This window comes from Zootoca vivipara, chromosome 1 (assembly GCF_965207765.1).
Source record: "Zootoca vivipara chromosome 1, rZooViv2.hap1.1, whole genome shotgun sequence".
In the NCBI taxonomy this organism is placed as follows: Eukaryota; Metazoa; Chordata; class Lepidosauria; order Squamata; family Lacertidae; genus Zootoca; species Zootoca vivipara.
The window spans coordinates 116,306,259-116,322,433 of NC_142582.1; the positions used below are offsets into that span (position 1 = coordinate 116,306,259).

The window sequence follows — 16,175 nt, forward strand, 5'->3', positions numbered from 1 at the left end:
TCATCCTTTCCCTGACCCATAAGATCGGACTCTGTTTAATGTGTGTAAATTTCCTGAATTCCTATATAATTAAATTTCATTTGCTTTTCTGCTGCTGTCTTATTGGTTTTAGGTTGTATTTGTGTTTGAATGACACTAATTGTCCTTATATTGTACGCTGCTTAAAGATTTTACAAATATTAAGTGCTTTATAAATGCTTTAAAATAAATAATTAATCCTGCATACACACAGAGAGAGAGAAAAAATCTAAATTATGTTGTGGTGGTGACTTGATGTGCACCAGGCACAACCCCACCAACCTACAGTGTCTGCTTCTGCAATAATTAAGGGGCAGGGAGAACTATCCTTTTATCTACCAGGTATACCTTAGCCTCTCAAGTATGTTCCAAAAACACTCATATCAAATATTTACTGAGCAAGCTCAAGTTGACACAGAATTTGTGCATAATGCCTCATATTGTTTGCTATGTTAGCAGATGAATAAGCAAAGTTGTACCTAAGGTGATCATGTGAACAAGCCTTTGCAAATACTTCTCGAAGGGACAGAAAATCTTCTGTTGGAAACTTAACTGGATCAACCTTTTCTATGCGGGTAAAAAAATCCTGTGCCATTGGTGTAAGTGGACTGGCGTTCAGCGACGTTTCAGGGGGTGGCAAAGGATCAATATGAAGTACCGATACTGAGAAAGCACCCACTGATAGTCGAAAAAGAAGTTCAGGCCTAGATTCATCCACTGAGACAGATCTGGATGGAAGAGCTAAGATGAGAAAAAAAGAATGTTTAAAGGTAATATACAGTAGGTCTCTGTGTATGTGTTGTGTATGTACAGTATGTGCATAAACACACTTTTTTATAGCACAGTCTCAATGAGATCAATAGGACTAATTTTCAGGTAAGTGTATGAAGGATTTTATCTCTGGCGAGTACAAAAGTCGTTAAGTATTAAATTTGCTACAAAGAAACAATTTTTTTAAAAAACCCTCACCATTTTAAATAATAAATTGCTCTGATTTGCAGAAATGTATTTTGGCACAAATTGCAAATAAAAACAACACTTTCCAACATATGGTGGATTTCAATATGCTCAGATCTCCTTACAGATTACAGATAACAAAACATGCAAAATTAACTCCGACTTCTTGCTTAACATTCTGTTCTGAATTTATTCCCACAAAAGTAATACTCTCCTTTTAAACCAAAGCCACAGAAAGTAGTGGAGACTCTCAGGCCCAGGGGCCAAAAATGGACATCTCTTTCTGGCCCTTGGGTCTGCCACACCCTTACTGGTTCTGCAGATTTTTGCCAGGCAGGAAGAAAGCTGGAGAGACGGCCCCCACCCCACCCGGGATGCGGATTGGTTTCGTTGTTTGGTTGTCTTTGCATTTGAGAAAGCCTGGAACTGCTGGAACCCTTGCCTCCCTTTAAAACATCAATGAAAGGGCTGAGATCTAAAGTCCCCTTGTCTACTTTGCGTTCGAAAAGGGCGAAAGGACTGAGACTGAGAAGCATTTGGTGAGAAAGGACTGGCTGATCGCTTGTCACCTCTCTGGGTTAGCAAAACTTTCCTTTTATCCTTTGTTTCAATAAGGACATATTTCCTGCTCTACAGCCTCCTGAAGTGTGTCCTTGAACTGATAATGTCTCTTGGTTGCCTGGATTGAGTGGTAACCACTGACATTCATTCCTGGAAAGCAGTCTTATTATACTAAGGTAAAAGTCACATTAATTGCTCTGCCCACTTTCGCTTCCGGCCCCAACCACCTTGACTTATTTACTTACAAGTCCTCCGCAGTGGAGCTGAGTGGATGACACTAGGTGTAAAGGATGAACCTCTTACGTGTGGTGGTTCCTGTTTGTTTTGATCAAAACAATCTCCCCAGGCTGGCTGCTGCTAAAAGGAAAAAGAGAGAGCTGGTAGTGACACCTGTACATCACCTCAGCTGAATTAATGTAACAGAAAATGAACCTCAACATACAGTGATACTTCTGGATATGAACGCTTCTGGTTGCGCATGTGTCAGGTTATGAGCTGCGCTAACCCGGAAGTAGTTGCTTCCGGATGTGAACTTTGCCCCGGGATCCAAACAGGAAGTGCACCGCTTTCACTAATGGTGCCTCATGCTAAGAACAGTTTCAGGATAAGAACAGACCACCAGAATGAATTAAGTTCGTAACCAGAGGCACCACTGTATATTATCGTTATGACATGTCCATTTTGTAGTTCCGCTGTTTCCATACTTTAAAAAACCCACTCAACGGTTGCTACATGTTGCCTACAGGGGACGATCAGTGGTCCTCTTTACCTAGTGCCATAGATGTGCACAGCAATTTGCAGAGGACAAGTTCTTGCCCTGAGAAGCTTGTACCCTAACATGGCTTCCCCCTGGGTCTAGAGAAAGGAAAGCAGGGGCAGAATACTTAGTTAATTCAGTAATATGTACTTAGAAATAGTTTCAGTAGGACATGGGAATTGGGAGGCTGTGCCAAAGGCTTCATAGGAAAAGTAGCTTTACAACTGTGGGAGGGCGTAGGATACTAGTTGCCACCATGAGATCAAATATGTGCCATAGCTGCCAAGTTTTCCCTTTTCTCGCGAGGAAGCCTATTCAGCATGAGGGAATTTCCCTTAAAAAAAGGGAGAACTTGGCAGCTATGATATGTGCATCTAAAGGGGAAGGGTCAAAACTCAGTGGTAGAAAACAGGCTCTGCATGCAAATGGTCCTAAGTTTAATCCCTGATATCTCTATCAGGACTGGGAAAGATTCCTGCCTGACACATTCTACAGCCTCCGCCAGTCAGTGTAAACAATACTAAACTAGATGAACCAATAGCCTGACTTAGTGTGATGCTACTTTTCATTTTGTCAAATATAGTCAATACATCGAATTTCACAGAGCTTTAAACTGAAGCATTTCTTGGTTGCATTGTCAAATTATCTCACCCACCGGCACTGGACCTATTGACATCACAGCGAATGATGTCACACATGACATCATAGTGTCATGGTGAATTAGGGGAAAGATGTGAGGTTTCAATGTAGCTATAGTGCCTTCACTGAGATGCTGTTAAAAATAATAACCATCCTGCAGCAGACACTCTTTGGGATGTTGGCTGTAAGGGTATGAAACTGGCAGGCAGGCAGCCTTGCACAACAGAGATTAGTGCCACCGTTTTAAAAAGCACATATGATAAAAAAATCATAGGAACGTTGAAAGCTACCTTATACAGAGCCTGGACAAAAGTGCATCTAGCTCAGTACTATCTACACTGAGTGGTAGCTGCTCTCCAGGGTTTCAGACACAGCACATTCCCCTCCCTTCCTGCAGATCCTAGGTACTGAACCTGGGGGCCTTTCTGCATACAAGCAAACTGCTCTACCACTGAGCTATGGCCCTTCCCCTCTTCATTTGCTCAAAGACAAACAATTAAAGACAACCTACCACCGCAGCACCACGGGGAGATCCTGCAGGAGTAGTGGTATATGTACTAGTTAAAGAAAGGTCTAAGTCCATAGTTGGCGGGTCTCCAAGAGGGGGCAGAGAGGAAAGACTGTGAGACATCTCCATGTCAGCCATCGAGAAAAACACTTCTTCTTCTAATTGGGGAAAAAAGATATCATCTTGAGTGATTTGTTCACAATGAAAAACATTTAGGTCAACTACAGCACACCAAAGCATGAATGATATGGTAAATGCTTCTTTCGCTTATCCCACCTTTCCCTGGAAGGTGCCTGCATCACCTCTCATTCTGCCCCCCGACTCTCCAGAGCAAATTTACAGGGTGCTGCAGCGAGAAGGGAGAATCTGTGACCATCACCTACCTGCTCCATCCTCTAAGTTGAGCAGTACTGCAACCAAGAGCAAGTCTTGCTCCAAAGCAAAGAGGAAACCAAAAAGCACCCAAAGATGTTCAATTGCTCACCCCGGCTTGAAGGAGTTCTGGCTGCCTCCGTCTCATAGAAACTCGGATCAGACTGTGCTCCTGTTGGCAATGTGTCTTTTCTTAAGTAGCGGTTGAGCTCCATCTGAATCCGATATTCATCTTCCTGCTGCATTGGCCGGTTTCTCCTATCTTTATTGCACAATTCGATTCTGCTAGGATTCTCTGTAATTGAAAGCAGGATGTGGCAACTTGACCTCCGATTCAATTTCCAAGCCCCAGAGATATCCAAACACCGAAAAAAAAAAATCCCCAAACAACACCTCGTTTAGCTGTAATAAAAATCACACTTTTAAAAAAATGTTACCTAAAAGAAAACTAACTCCCAGCAACATTTTCCCTTCACAAAGAAGGGCACTCAACAGAATTTGTGTGAACATTTTCAGCACTTTAGGTTGAAATGTTTTTCTCCCAATTTCAGGCTTGCCTTAAATTAGCAGGAGGGCAATTTTGGGGTTTGTTTGGATTTTTTTTAGAAGACAGAAAGAAATATGTTAGAAATTTGTGTACAAAAGGAATATTCTGGCATATAAGGAGGGAATTAAAGTTTCCTGATTTGAGAATTCCTCTGTTTAAGAAAAATCTATCAAGCATTACTTTAAAATACACTATTTACTTTTTGGCCAGAGATCTTGAATCTTCTTTTGTTGCCTAAACAACTAGTCCTCTGCATGGAAGTGTAGGAGGAAGGAGAAAGGGAAACTAACATTTATCATCCCTTATGGGCTTTCAAAAAAATCACAACACTAACTGATGAAGACTAGATAAAGTCTGCATGAGAAAAATATGTTACTAATATTAATCACAACTATGGAGCTACTAAATTGGTTTCAGATCCTTTTGGCTATTTCCAATTCTTATTAGCTGCCTTTCAGGAGGAGGAACAATACAAATCTACTTATGAGAAAGTTCCCCCCTAACGTAAGATTTTCTTTAGACTTTTTGAAATACAAGTAAAGCTTCAGTAACTTAGGGCCAATCTAGTCAAAGTGTTTTAAAATCCCTTGGGTTTCAAAGGAAGAGTTCTAAGCATGTGCTTTCCTCTGAAGTTCAACATATGGGATTTAAGAGTGTTTAACTTTAAAGGTGCACTTTTGATATTGCCCTTAGTCTAGAGATTATTCAAAACCTTGCAAATAGTGCAACATGTATAATGCAGTGCTCATACACTTTCTAACCACACAAGGCAATGCAACTTTGGCTCACCTGGTCCAGCGATAGCTGCTAACATATCCAGCAGAAGATGTACCTGTCTGGGTGACAGGAATAGGTGTATCGAATCTATCTCTCCATCTACATCCAACTTAAGAAGAATAAAGAATATATTCAAGAAATACGGATCAAAAGAATTCTTTCTTTCAAATTCTCAGATTATGTACTGTCTCACCATTGAACCAAAACAGACATTTCATTTCCAGCTTTAATTCCTTCTTATTATTGGTCTGCATACACACTATATTCACCCAAAGGATGGATAGGGTATCACAACACAGCATTTAACACAGCATTTAAATTGTTTATCCTCATAACAGCCCTGTGAGAAACTGAGAGATAGTGACTGGACAAGGTCACCAAGTGAGCTTCATGACTGTGTGGGGAACTGAACTCTACAAAAATGGAATGTGAGAAAGAGGGAAAGGACTAATACAAAAAGCTAGTAATCCTTCATAAGGAGGTACCTAGGAATGGGGAAGAGAATGTCATTTCTTCACTTTGTTTTGGCTCAGGGTCATGCTGCAAGCCGCCAAGGATTTCGGAGGAGACGAGTTTTTTACACCCCCTCCCCCTGTTTTTGCAGGTGGCCAATGGTTAGAGAACTGGTGATCCTTTGGACCCCATAAAATACTTTCATATAGCAGCTATCCATTCACAGAGGCAGTGCAGGGTTGGGTGGAAGACAACCAACCACCTAAGGCGACAGCTGTATATTAGGTTTGCTTGCATGTGAGCTGGATTCCAGCCTCTTCAGTGTATCATGGCCAAAACAAAGTATGACTTAGCTTTCTATCAGAATGCAGCCACTGATGTATTAGGAAATTAAAAAAAAACAAAGGTCACAGGGGGAATACAATCTGTGCCTGGCCACCCACTGACTAAAAGGAACATTCAGTAGCAGCAGGAGCACCTGCAGAAAGAGTGGCAGGGTGTCAGCTTCCAGGTGCTCACACTACTGTCAGCTTCCAGGTGCCCAAACTACAGTTAACCTTGCTTCTGTCCTGGACTGGCCTTTATGCTGAATCCAGGAGAGAGGAAGCAAAAACTAGCATGCTTGCATGCTCTGGAAATTTTCTAGATGCTTATAAATGTCAGTTGTGCAATTGCCTGGAGATCTAAACATGCCTACTCCTCTCCTTTTTTCAGGCCCACCAAATTGGCCAGGAGAGCTCAGCTGTGTGTATCAAGGAAAAAAGGGAATAGGGAATAAAGCAAGGTATCAACCTCAAGCCTTGGAGTAACACATAACAAGGGGGGAAGTGCATGACTGCAATTTTTGTCTACAACTGAACTCCTGCCCTGGCTATCTGAACACAAGTCTTTTACCTGTAATACATGAAGCTACAACTAACCTTTGCTCCTGGAAGCACTTCATTTTGCTTTAACGTAAGGCTCAGTTCCATCCTTCCAATCAGCTTACATATTTGCACAGGATCAGATGGAGAAACCTCTGGCAAGTTTCTTGCTAATTGTGGGTGTGGTTCATACACAATTTTTGGGTTCCAGCTAGGTGAGAGCTTTGGTTCTGTTGCCTTTAAAAGAAATACAAGGAAAGGCATTAATTCCATAAGCTTTTAAGATCACTGTGTATGCCAGTACAGAACACAAACTGACCATTTTATACTCTTAAATATGGCACCTCATTTTAATGAACATACTGATTGTCAAACTGCACCTGATGAACTCCTAGCATAACTTTGTTACATCTGTACAGTCTCTTCTTTCCTCTAAAGACCTCCAAGTAGCAATTTTAGATTAGGCTACACTTAAAAATAGCAATGTTGCTCACTGAGCAGCCTTGACAGACTAGTGATTTGAACCTGAATTCCCACAGTCAAGAGAACATTCTGGCCACTAAAATCATGATGGGTATCCTCATTCAGAATTCATTTCCTATAAAATTGTAGGGCATAATGTATAAATGGAATTAACCCAAAGCTATAAACCTTGCTCAATTTAGCCCTCGCAGCAGCAGAAGCAGAGACACCCAACACTGCAAGGAGCGAAATAAATCTGAGAGTAAAGAACAGCTGGGCACAGGGTGACTTTCTGCGTTCATACGTCCAAGAGATAGCTAGAAGAAATGCATGGAAGCAACTTTTCACATAGCAAAAAAATATTCTAGTAAAGGTAAAGGGACCCCTGACCGTTAAGTCCAGTAGCAAAGGACTCTGGGGTTGCGGCGCTCATCTCGCTTTACAGGCCAAGGGAGCCGCCATTAGTCCGCTTCTGCTGACAAGTTTTTCCGGGTCATGTGGCCAGCATGACTAATCTGCTTCTGGCAAAGCCAGAGCAGAGCACAGAAACGCCGTTTACCTTCGTGCTGGAGTGGTACCTATTTTTCTACTTGCACTGTGTGCTTTCGAACTGCTAGGTTGGCAGGAGCAGGAACAAAGCAACGGGAGCTCCGATTTGTAAGTTCAAGCGGCATAGTGGTTTAAACCACAGCGCCACCCGCGTCCCATAAAATATATTCTACGTTTCATTAACTATACATATGCATATAAGTAGATGTAATTTTTTTTACCAATTGTGTAGCTGAACACACTGGAGAGGATTTTGCTGAGGCCCTAAATTCATCCCAGAAGAAAGAAACACCTGTGAGGTGTAACAATTTGTGAGCAAAAGCTGTGGGCTGATGCACATTAATTCCAGAGCATTCATCGGCGGTTTCATCGTAGTACATCGTTCTAGAAGAGTGGAAATAAAATAATGAAATACTTCTACAGCCATGATGAACAGCGTTTCATTCTTGATTTTCTTAAAAGAGGCACTAGTAAGTATAGAAGGAATAATTACCTTTTAATAATTTGGTTGATCAATAATTACTTCAATTATTTAAAAGTAAATTTTTAATTTTAAAACCCACAGTGAGAGTATGTACAGCATGATCCTAAGCCTGTTTACTTAAAAATAAGTTCACTGAGCCTTGCTCTCTAATTGGAATTGCAGTCTTAAAATCCATTGCAGCACCCTGACCCAAGCACTCAGCACCCCGCATGGAGAATTGAGTGCTGGAAACCTATTTCACTCATGCTGTAGCTATTGTCCATTCAGAACCTGATCTGATGTGCATCCAAAAGCCCGTTTCTTCACATGCATTCCCCAGTAGCAGCTCCTCATTTATGGAATGCCCTACCTGGTGAGGTTACAAACATTCCTGTTCACCGACATATTTGGTGGCTGAAATATACTGCTCCTAGCAACCATGAATGAGGAGATTTGGCCGTTTTAAAATGCTTTACTGTTCGCCAACTTAGACTCCTTAGGGAGAAAGGGCCGGACAGATATCAAATAAATAAAAAAATAAATTCTCACACAGAAGGACAAGATAACATTCTAGACTTTGCTTAGAAGAACAATACTACTTACTTCTCAATGCGGATTTCAAGTGCTGTCCCACTTTTTGAGTTATCTGGCACATGTTCAATTCGCAGAACAGTGTCTAAAAAGGTGACTTTCACTCTCCTTAAAACTATAGTGAAGAAAGCAAAATGGAGGGGGACGTGTCATATAGAAACATGAATATAAAGTATTATTTCAGCTGTGCAGATATCTGTTGGCTATACTAATCAAGAGAAATTAACATAAAATACTATGAACTACTAATAAAGAGAAATTAACATAAAATACTATGAACCCTCTTCCCCTCCTCACATATGCAAGAAGGAGCAGCTGGTATGTGCAGCCCTGAAACTACCCAGCTCTTCTTTTCCTTCCCAGGGCAGGAGTAACTTGGGACTACGGTGCTGGGGAGAGAAAGAACTGCTGAAACATTGCAGGGAACACACAAGCTGGTTTTCCTTTTTAGATAATGACTGGTGCATTTTGGTCCATGCATGCAGACATGGGGGAAGAGGCCTCACTGTATCCAGCAGCAATTTCCACTGCGAACACAGCAAGATTTGCATACTGGTACATCATGGCCCAAATTTTAAAGTTGACTGCTGTTACCATCAAACAGGGAACATATTCTAACCTGAGCAAACTGCTATGCTTTGCACATGAAATAAATTATCAAGGTCAACTCAGCTGGCAAAAGATCCCTCAGCTTTACGTAGCACATCTTGATACAGTGGTCCCTCAACTTATGAACTTAATCCATTCTGAATGCACATTTGTAGGTCGAAAAGTGGTTTCCCATAGGAAAAAAAATATTCGGAAAAATTCGTAAGCCGAAAAAACCGTATTTAAAATTCGTGAGTCGATGAAATTGCATTTAAAACCGCCAACGGTTTCCATTCGGATGTAGAAAAAATCGTAAGCTTGCGGCCATTTGTCTCGTTCGTAAGTCGAAAACTTCGGATGTCGAGTAATTCGTAAGTCGAGGGACCACTGAATAGTGTTTTGTAAGCTCAAAGAGTCCGTCGTACCTGTTTCAATTGTTTCAGCAAACTTTTCAAGCCCTTCAAAAGGCTGGGAACCTTCTCCTTGTTCATCTGTCAGTTTCTGGCTAAGACATTCTTTTGCAAGCTGCATACTACTAGTCATGAAGCTTGACCAATACATGGGCTCTGAACCAGAAGCTAGAAAAGAAGAGATAAGCCTCAGGTGCTTTGTCATAAATGGCCTTCAGCAACTGTTCAACCATAACCAAAGCACACGCATACAGGGATAAATTAGAAGCACAGCTTCTGTATACAAGAATGAGAAATTATGTGAATGGTACCTCTGAGCTGTGGGTGACACTCACAACGGAAGTATCAGCCTCCCCAGGAAAAAAAGTAGTATCTGCTTCTCTATAACGTGCTGAAGTTGGGGTCACCCTGCTGCTTCAGAGAAATCAGTACTCACTGTGGGATGTCCAAATAGTCCACTATTCAGAAAATTAAATAGGCATGACTTGTTTTTGTCAATAATCCTTCTTAACTTACTTAGTCGGGGTCTTGGCTTGAAGACCATCTCTAAGCCCTTCACTTCAAGTGCACAGTTATCTTGAAGTAACGAACCCCAGGGCACAGAAAGAGAAATTGACTGAATAAATCCCTCAGTGACTTCCAGAGGAGCATCTGCTGATTCAAGAATCTCATTAAGACTCTGAAACAAAGAGAAAAAAGAATCAAGAATTACTTTGCATATTACATAAGCAGAATATGATCAATTTTTGTTGATGCCTATGACATTTTATATCAAAAATAATGTAAGTTCTCTTTAGCATTAAATATTAAAGTGAATTGTGGATCCATGGTTTTGGTGAAAATGGGTTGTATGTCATATATTGTGTGTGTGTGTGTGTGTGTGTGTGTGTGTGTGTGTGTGAGAGAGAGAGAGAGAGAGAGAGAGAGAGAGAGAGAGAAGGAATGTATTTTGAGTAATTAATGTGCATAATAACTGGCCAATGTGCATATTCCCCAGGCTTCATGGGAAACATGCACATAAGCCTTCCATGTACTGCGCACAATTCCTGGTCACTATACATAATCCCCTACAAGCCTTAGGGGAAGTGCATATCTCAGATGAACTTTGTACATTTTCCAGCCATTGTGCATAATCCACAACAGGCTTTGGGGCATGTACATACCTTGGCTGCATTTTGTACATTCTCTGGCAATATGCACATTCTCCAGTCAGTATGCATAGTCTTCAGGAAACACTACCTTTTTCCTATTTCTTGTTCAGAAGTGTGCAATCTGCACTCCCCGGGTTACTTCTGGCAGTTTTCTCCCATCTTTTCCTTCATCTGCCTTCAAGTTATCACCTCAACTATTTCAGCACTCCAAAATACCATGCTGCCAATTTAGCCCTTGTCAGTGTGAAAGGACACCTAGAAGCAATGATTCACGCATGCAGTTGTCTTATTGCAGAGACACTAGGAAACCATCCAAAACCATAAGCCTCCCCAAGAGGACCAATTGAATTGTCCCCACCAAGCATTAAGAGCTGCTAACAGCCTCAATTTTACCAGTAGTAATCTAGATCTAAGGCAGACTCTATGGCATCAGACTGGGCAAACACACAGCTACATGTGTTGGGTCCAAAATGTTTTGGGATCGCCTCATGGCAGTCATTAAGGCTTGAACTGCTCCTCTGTGGATGCTGGAATCTCCCACGACCTAAAAAATTTGGAGCCATCAAGTCCAAGACCACCTCTACCAGTCAGGAAAGTTATGTTAGTAAGCGGGGTAGATAGACAATACAAAGTAACAGAATTCAAGTATCTATCCAGAGAACACAGAAAGAGAGGATGCTACCCTGATAAACTATCAGAAATCTGGCTCCCTGGCTATCAAGTCTATGCTGATGCCAAATTACAAACCCACTTGGGCACTGTTGGGGGAGACAGAGACCAATATCCCCTCGCTCATCTAAACAACACTGACATAGGTAGGAACATCCTCCATATGACAATGATGACACTTCACTAAACTATACTGACTACAGATCTGCTAATACTTTAACCGCAGAACCTTTAAGTGTTGCAAGATTGGGATGAGTTTTGGGCTCGATAGCATCCTCACTGAAATATGCTTCCATTAATAAAGTTCACATTTGAAATCAGGAATGGCTCTTCAGATGTTGCCACACTACAACTCCTATCATCCCTGAAGCTTGCCCATGCTGGCTGAGCTTCATAGGAGTTGGAGTCCAACAACAGCTGAAGGACCACAAGTTAGTCAATCCTGCTGCACATGCTATGACAGGGTAGGAATAAGCCAACAGGCCAAGCTGGTGGCCTCCAGATTATTATTATTTTCTACAATTCCAATCAGCCCCAACCATAATGTTCAATGGCCAAGGATGCTGAGAGTTGTAGGTCAAAATGATCTGAATGCCATCAGGTTGGGGAAAGTTAATGCACAGGTAGCCAAAAACAGTCCCCTCCAGCATTCTGCACTTTAACTCCATCAGCCCCAGCAAGAATGAGAGTTTTAGTCCACAATATCCAGAGAATGTTAGCTACACCAAAATTAAGGGAACTATATATAAATCTGAAGCCTGCTCCTTATCTCACCATGCATAAAGTTCCAGAGAGCACTATTAAATGAGCAGTAATATTATTTAATTCTCAGTGACATGGATTATGAACAAACTTGAACACAACTGGTACCTGTCAATATGTCCCCATTCAGTTTCACATCTGTATCAAAATGCAGAAAATATTAGATTTTAATTCAATTAATTTTTCTTTAAAAGGCCTTTCCCATTTAGTGCAGCTGTACATTTTCAGGAAAGAAACTAGGTAACATCTGTTAAAATACTGAATAGGGAGGTTCCAATGTGTTGGTTTCCTAAGTACTGCTTTACACTACAGTGGAAGAAATGCTCAAGAGACAACCTATTGTTGGCTGCTCCTACCAATGATCTCTTTGAGTAGTCTGGGTCAAATGTGATCACAATCAATAAACCTCAAATATCTACACCTCTCCCCCAACATAGAACTATACTACATCGCTAACCAAGTGTGCCACATAATCCTATACATTCTAGAAGACGAAACAAAACAATGGAGAGAGACATAATTAAAAATACCCCCCACCACAGCATACACATTTCAAGACTGTAGCATTCAGGTGCAGCTCTCTATTATCACAATGAAATTATCCAGCTAAACTATCACAGCAGACATGACAGACAGTAACTGTAGAGAAACAGACAGAGATGCCCCAGATGATATGGAAGGTAACGGGTGAGTAATCTATTGTGCCCTGATTCACATGCCTCTACTTCAGTGGGGGCTTTTCCTCACAGTTGGGGCTGACTTCTGGTTTTTAAAACTTTATGAGATGCATTTATACATTATAAAGAGAAACATATGTACTATCTATCTAGGAGGCATGCAAAATAGTCAACTCAAAACTGAAGAATCAGCATATATAAAAAGGCAGTTACTAATTTACTTATTCTTTCTAGCATAGCTTGCTGAAGGGAGCAAAGGTCACTGGGGTGTCCACTAGACTAGAGGATATTTAAAACAAAACATTCAGAGCCTACCTATTGGCTATAAAAACTGAACTGTGCCACAGGGTCATATGAGAATAACCTTTATGCTTACGAAGTCAATTACATCCAAATAACTGCACTCGAACTGTTTACACGAATGCTGAACATATCATACAAAAATTGTTTTCAGGATTCACAGCTAGCCAGCATTTTAAAAATGAACATAGATAAACATCATAAAATTAAGCATCTTCAAATGGTAAAGAAAAAATGTTTAAATTTGGTCTCCAGATCACCTGGAGAGAAATAGAGCAGACTACACCCTCCCACAAACATATATTTATACATATTTATACAAAATAAAAAATTCCTTCCAGTAGCACGAAACCTCATACCAATAACAAATTTAGTTGGTCTCTAAGGTGCTACTGGAAGGATTTTTTTTTTTTGCTTCGACTACAGCAGACCAACACGGCTACCTACCTACTGTATATTATACACATACATACAGTATAAACTTTGGGAGTACTGTACAACAAAAAATATTGGGGGGTAGGAGTGACATAGAAAACTGAGTTGACCAATACCAAGATGAAAGCAACCACATAACCAAAATACTGTAATGTGCTTCCTGACACTTTTCAGTGCAGTAGACAAGCTAGTTTGTACAAATAGCACTCCACACCCCAATAGCCACTTAACTAGATGTTAATTGCTGACACATACAGACCCCAAATTTTCCCTTTCCCTCAAAAAAAATCTGATCAAAGCCCTCCATGTGTTGTTTAACTCCCATAAGCTCCAGCATGCATGGCCAATGGACAGAGCTGATGAGATTTGACATGCAACAACATCCAGAGGACATCAGGATGGGGAATGCTGCCGCAGACGATCTATTCACATCAATGGGAATTTCATTATTGTTATTGGACTGGGTAGGGAGAAACATTTAGGTTACAAGTCCAAGTGCTTGGAAGAGAAATGCAGTGTTCACATAGAAAAAAAATATGACTGCTTGTCAACTTTGGATCACCCCAGATAACCCCCATGCATTGAAAATTGCTCAATTATTGCAGCAGTAACCATGACAGAATCAGGATACAGGAAGTTTAAACAGTTGGCTAGGGCATGTCTGTCAAAGTGAAAATACAGCTCTTGACACTTGACAGATGTCATGCCATAGCAAGAAAGAAAGAAAGAAAGAAAGAAAGAAAGAAAGAAAGAAAGAAAGAAAGAAAGAAAGAAAAGCTAATTCTATTCCAGGTTGCATCATCAGAAGTATAGCGTCCAGATCCACTCTATGCTGCTTTAGTCTGACAACACTTGGGAGTACTGTGTCCAGTTCTGGGAACCACAATTTAAGAATAATATTGATAATCTGGGATGTGTGCAGAGGAGGATGATCAAGGGTCTGGAAGCCAAGCCTTATAAGGCACACAGTTGAGGGAGCTGGACATGTTTAGTCAGGTTAAGAGAGGAGATATGATAGTCATCTTCAAATATCTCAAGAGCTGTCACATGGAAGACAGAGCAAGCTTCTTTTCTCCTGCTCCGGAGAGTGGGACCTGAACCAATGGATTCAAGATACGAGAAAGGAGATTCCGACTAAACATATAGAAAAAACTTTCTGACAGGAAGAGCTGTTGGGCAGTAGAATAGACTCCCATGAGAGGTGGTGGGCTCTCCTTCCCTCGAGATTTTTAAGCAGAGGTTGTGTGGCCCACCTGTCATGGATGCTTAAGCCAAGATTTCTGCATTGCAGGGGGCCGGAGCAGATGACCCTCAGGGTCCCTTCCAACTCTATGATCCCACTGCTCCTAAGAGACGCGTGAAGCGCCACTTACCCACTTGTCTAGGGGCACCTGTGCCAAGGAGCCGGTGCCTTGGTAGAGATCCAGGGTGAGCTGCTCCAAGCTGAGCTTCTCCTGGAGGAAGTGGCCCAGGTACCTCTGCAGCAGGTACCTGCAGGCCCTCTTCTTGATGGACTCCGAGAAGGGCCAAGGCATGGCGGCTGCGATCCCAGACCCCACGGACTGGCAGGCGAGGGGATGGAGCTGCAGGATTCACAGGGAAGGAGCCACCGGCTGGGCGAACTCGCCCTGAAGACGAGGAAGGGGCTGCCCTCCTCAGAAAAGAAAAGGCTGGTTATGAGGGCTGGGAAGAATGAGGGGAGGCCCAGCCCGCGGTGAGCCAGGCTCCTCTCCCCACAATTCCTATTCAGCGCCGTCCAGGAAAGCGCCAAGTCCTGAGGGAATTCCCGCGCGAGCGATAACAAGAGGCTCCATCGCCACCGCCTCCTCACGCAGCAGCAGCCGCAGCCGCCATCTTGTCACCGCAACCCCGCCTCCCGAGTGAGGGAGGGAAGGGGCGGGGCTTACGGCGGCACAACAGCCACGAGGGTCTCTCTCCCTCCTTATTCGCTGCCCTCACAGTCTCCTCCGACTGAGCTCGGGAGACCCCGTCAAGGGGCCCGCTTCTCGCCCCGCCCACTCGCACTTCGCCTCCCTATCAGCGCGCAGATTGGAGCTTGGCTTGTTGTTGTGCTCATTTGGCCCCGCCCACGGGACCGTAAGCACGCTCGGCTAGACGTCTCACCCACGGGAGAGCGTCGTCATCCGTCCCGGCGCTGGGGGGACGGTAACGTCAGGGAGGGCGGGGCGAAGGAGGCGGAAATGACGCGAGGGTACGTATCCTCCTCTGAGCGAAGCTGGGGAGCCTGCGCTTGGGTCGCCCTACCTTTCTGTATAAAAACAAGCTAGTTCTGTATAAAAACATTTCCGCGTTTCATTACAATCTGCTTGTCTCGCTGTTTGGCTTTTTTGTGGTTTGAAATAGAATTTTCAGACTTCTATCATTAAATCATTTGCATAAACAGTAGTAAATTAAATAACGTGCTAGCATTATTATTATTATCATCATCAATATTTATTTGCCGCCCAACACAAAACCTATCCATGGGGCTTACGTGCACAATAAAAAGTAATGAAATATAACAATAAAACAAGATCCATCGCCCTTCATATACACACGCAGAAGCAGCGGTGTTATATTTCCTCAAAAACCCTCAATCTGGTGCTGAAAGGAAGCTGCTATTGGCACCGGGTGAGCTTCGTTGGGGAGAGCATTGGGGCGAGGAC

General features: G+C 42.4%; 1 protein-coding gene across 3 annotated transcripts in view; it reads right to left on the reverse strand.

The window, feature by feature from the left end:
- ATG2B (autophagy related 2B) overlaps positions 1-15,459 on the reverse strand; it is a 41,019-nt gene extending 25,560 nt beyond the window's left edge. For 2 of the 3 annotated variants that reach the window (XM_088673101.1, XM_035106511.3), the window contains exons 1-11: positions 14,883-15,459; positions 10,032-10,194; positions 9,531-9,683; positions 8,530-8,632; positions 7,685-7,847; positions 6,510-6,689; positions 5,149-5,245; positions 3,925-4,107; positions 3,444-3,598; positions 1,782-1,893; positions 498-759 (exon numbers count right to left, since the gene is read on the reverse strand). In XM_088673101.1, coding sequence (XP_088529227.1) covers positions 498-759; positions 1,782-1,893; positions 3,444-3,598; positions 3,925-4,107; positions 5,149-5,245; positions 6,510-6,689; positions 7,685-7,847; positions 8,530-8,632; positions 9,531-9,683; positions 10,032-10,194; positions 14,883-15,044 — 1,733 coding nt within the window. In that variant the 5' untranslated portion in view covers positions 15,045-15,459. The remainder of the gene's footprint in view (positions 1-497; positions 760-1,781; positions 1,894-3,443; positions 3,599-3,924; positions 4,108-5,148; positions 5,246-6,509; positions 6,690-7,684; positions 7,848-8,529; positions 8,633-9,530; positions 9,684-10,031; positions 10,195-14,882) is intronic. The other variant, XM_035106521.3, reaches the window with a different exon arrangement.
- Positions 15,460-16,175: the final 716 nt, after the last annotated feature.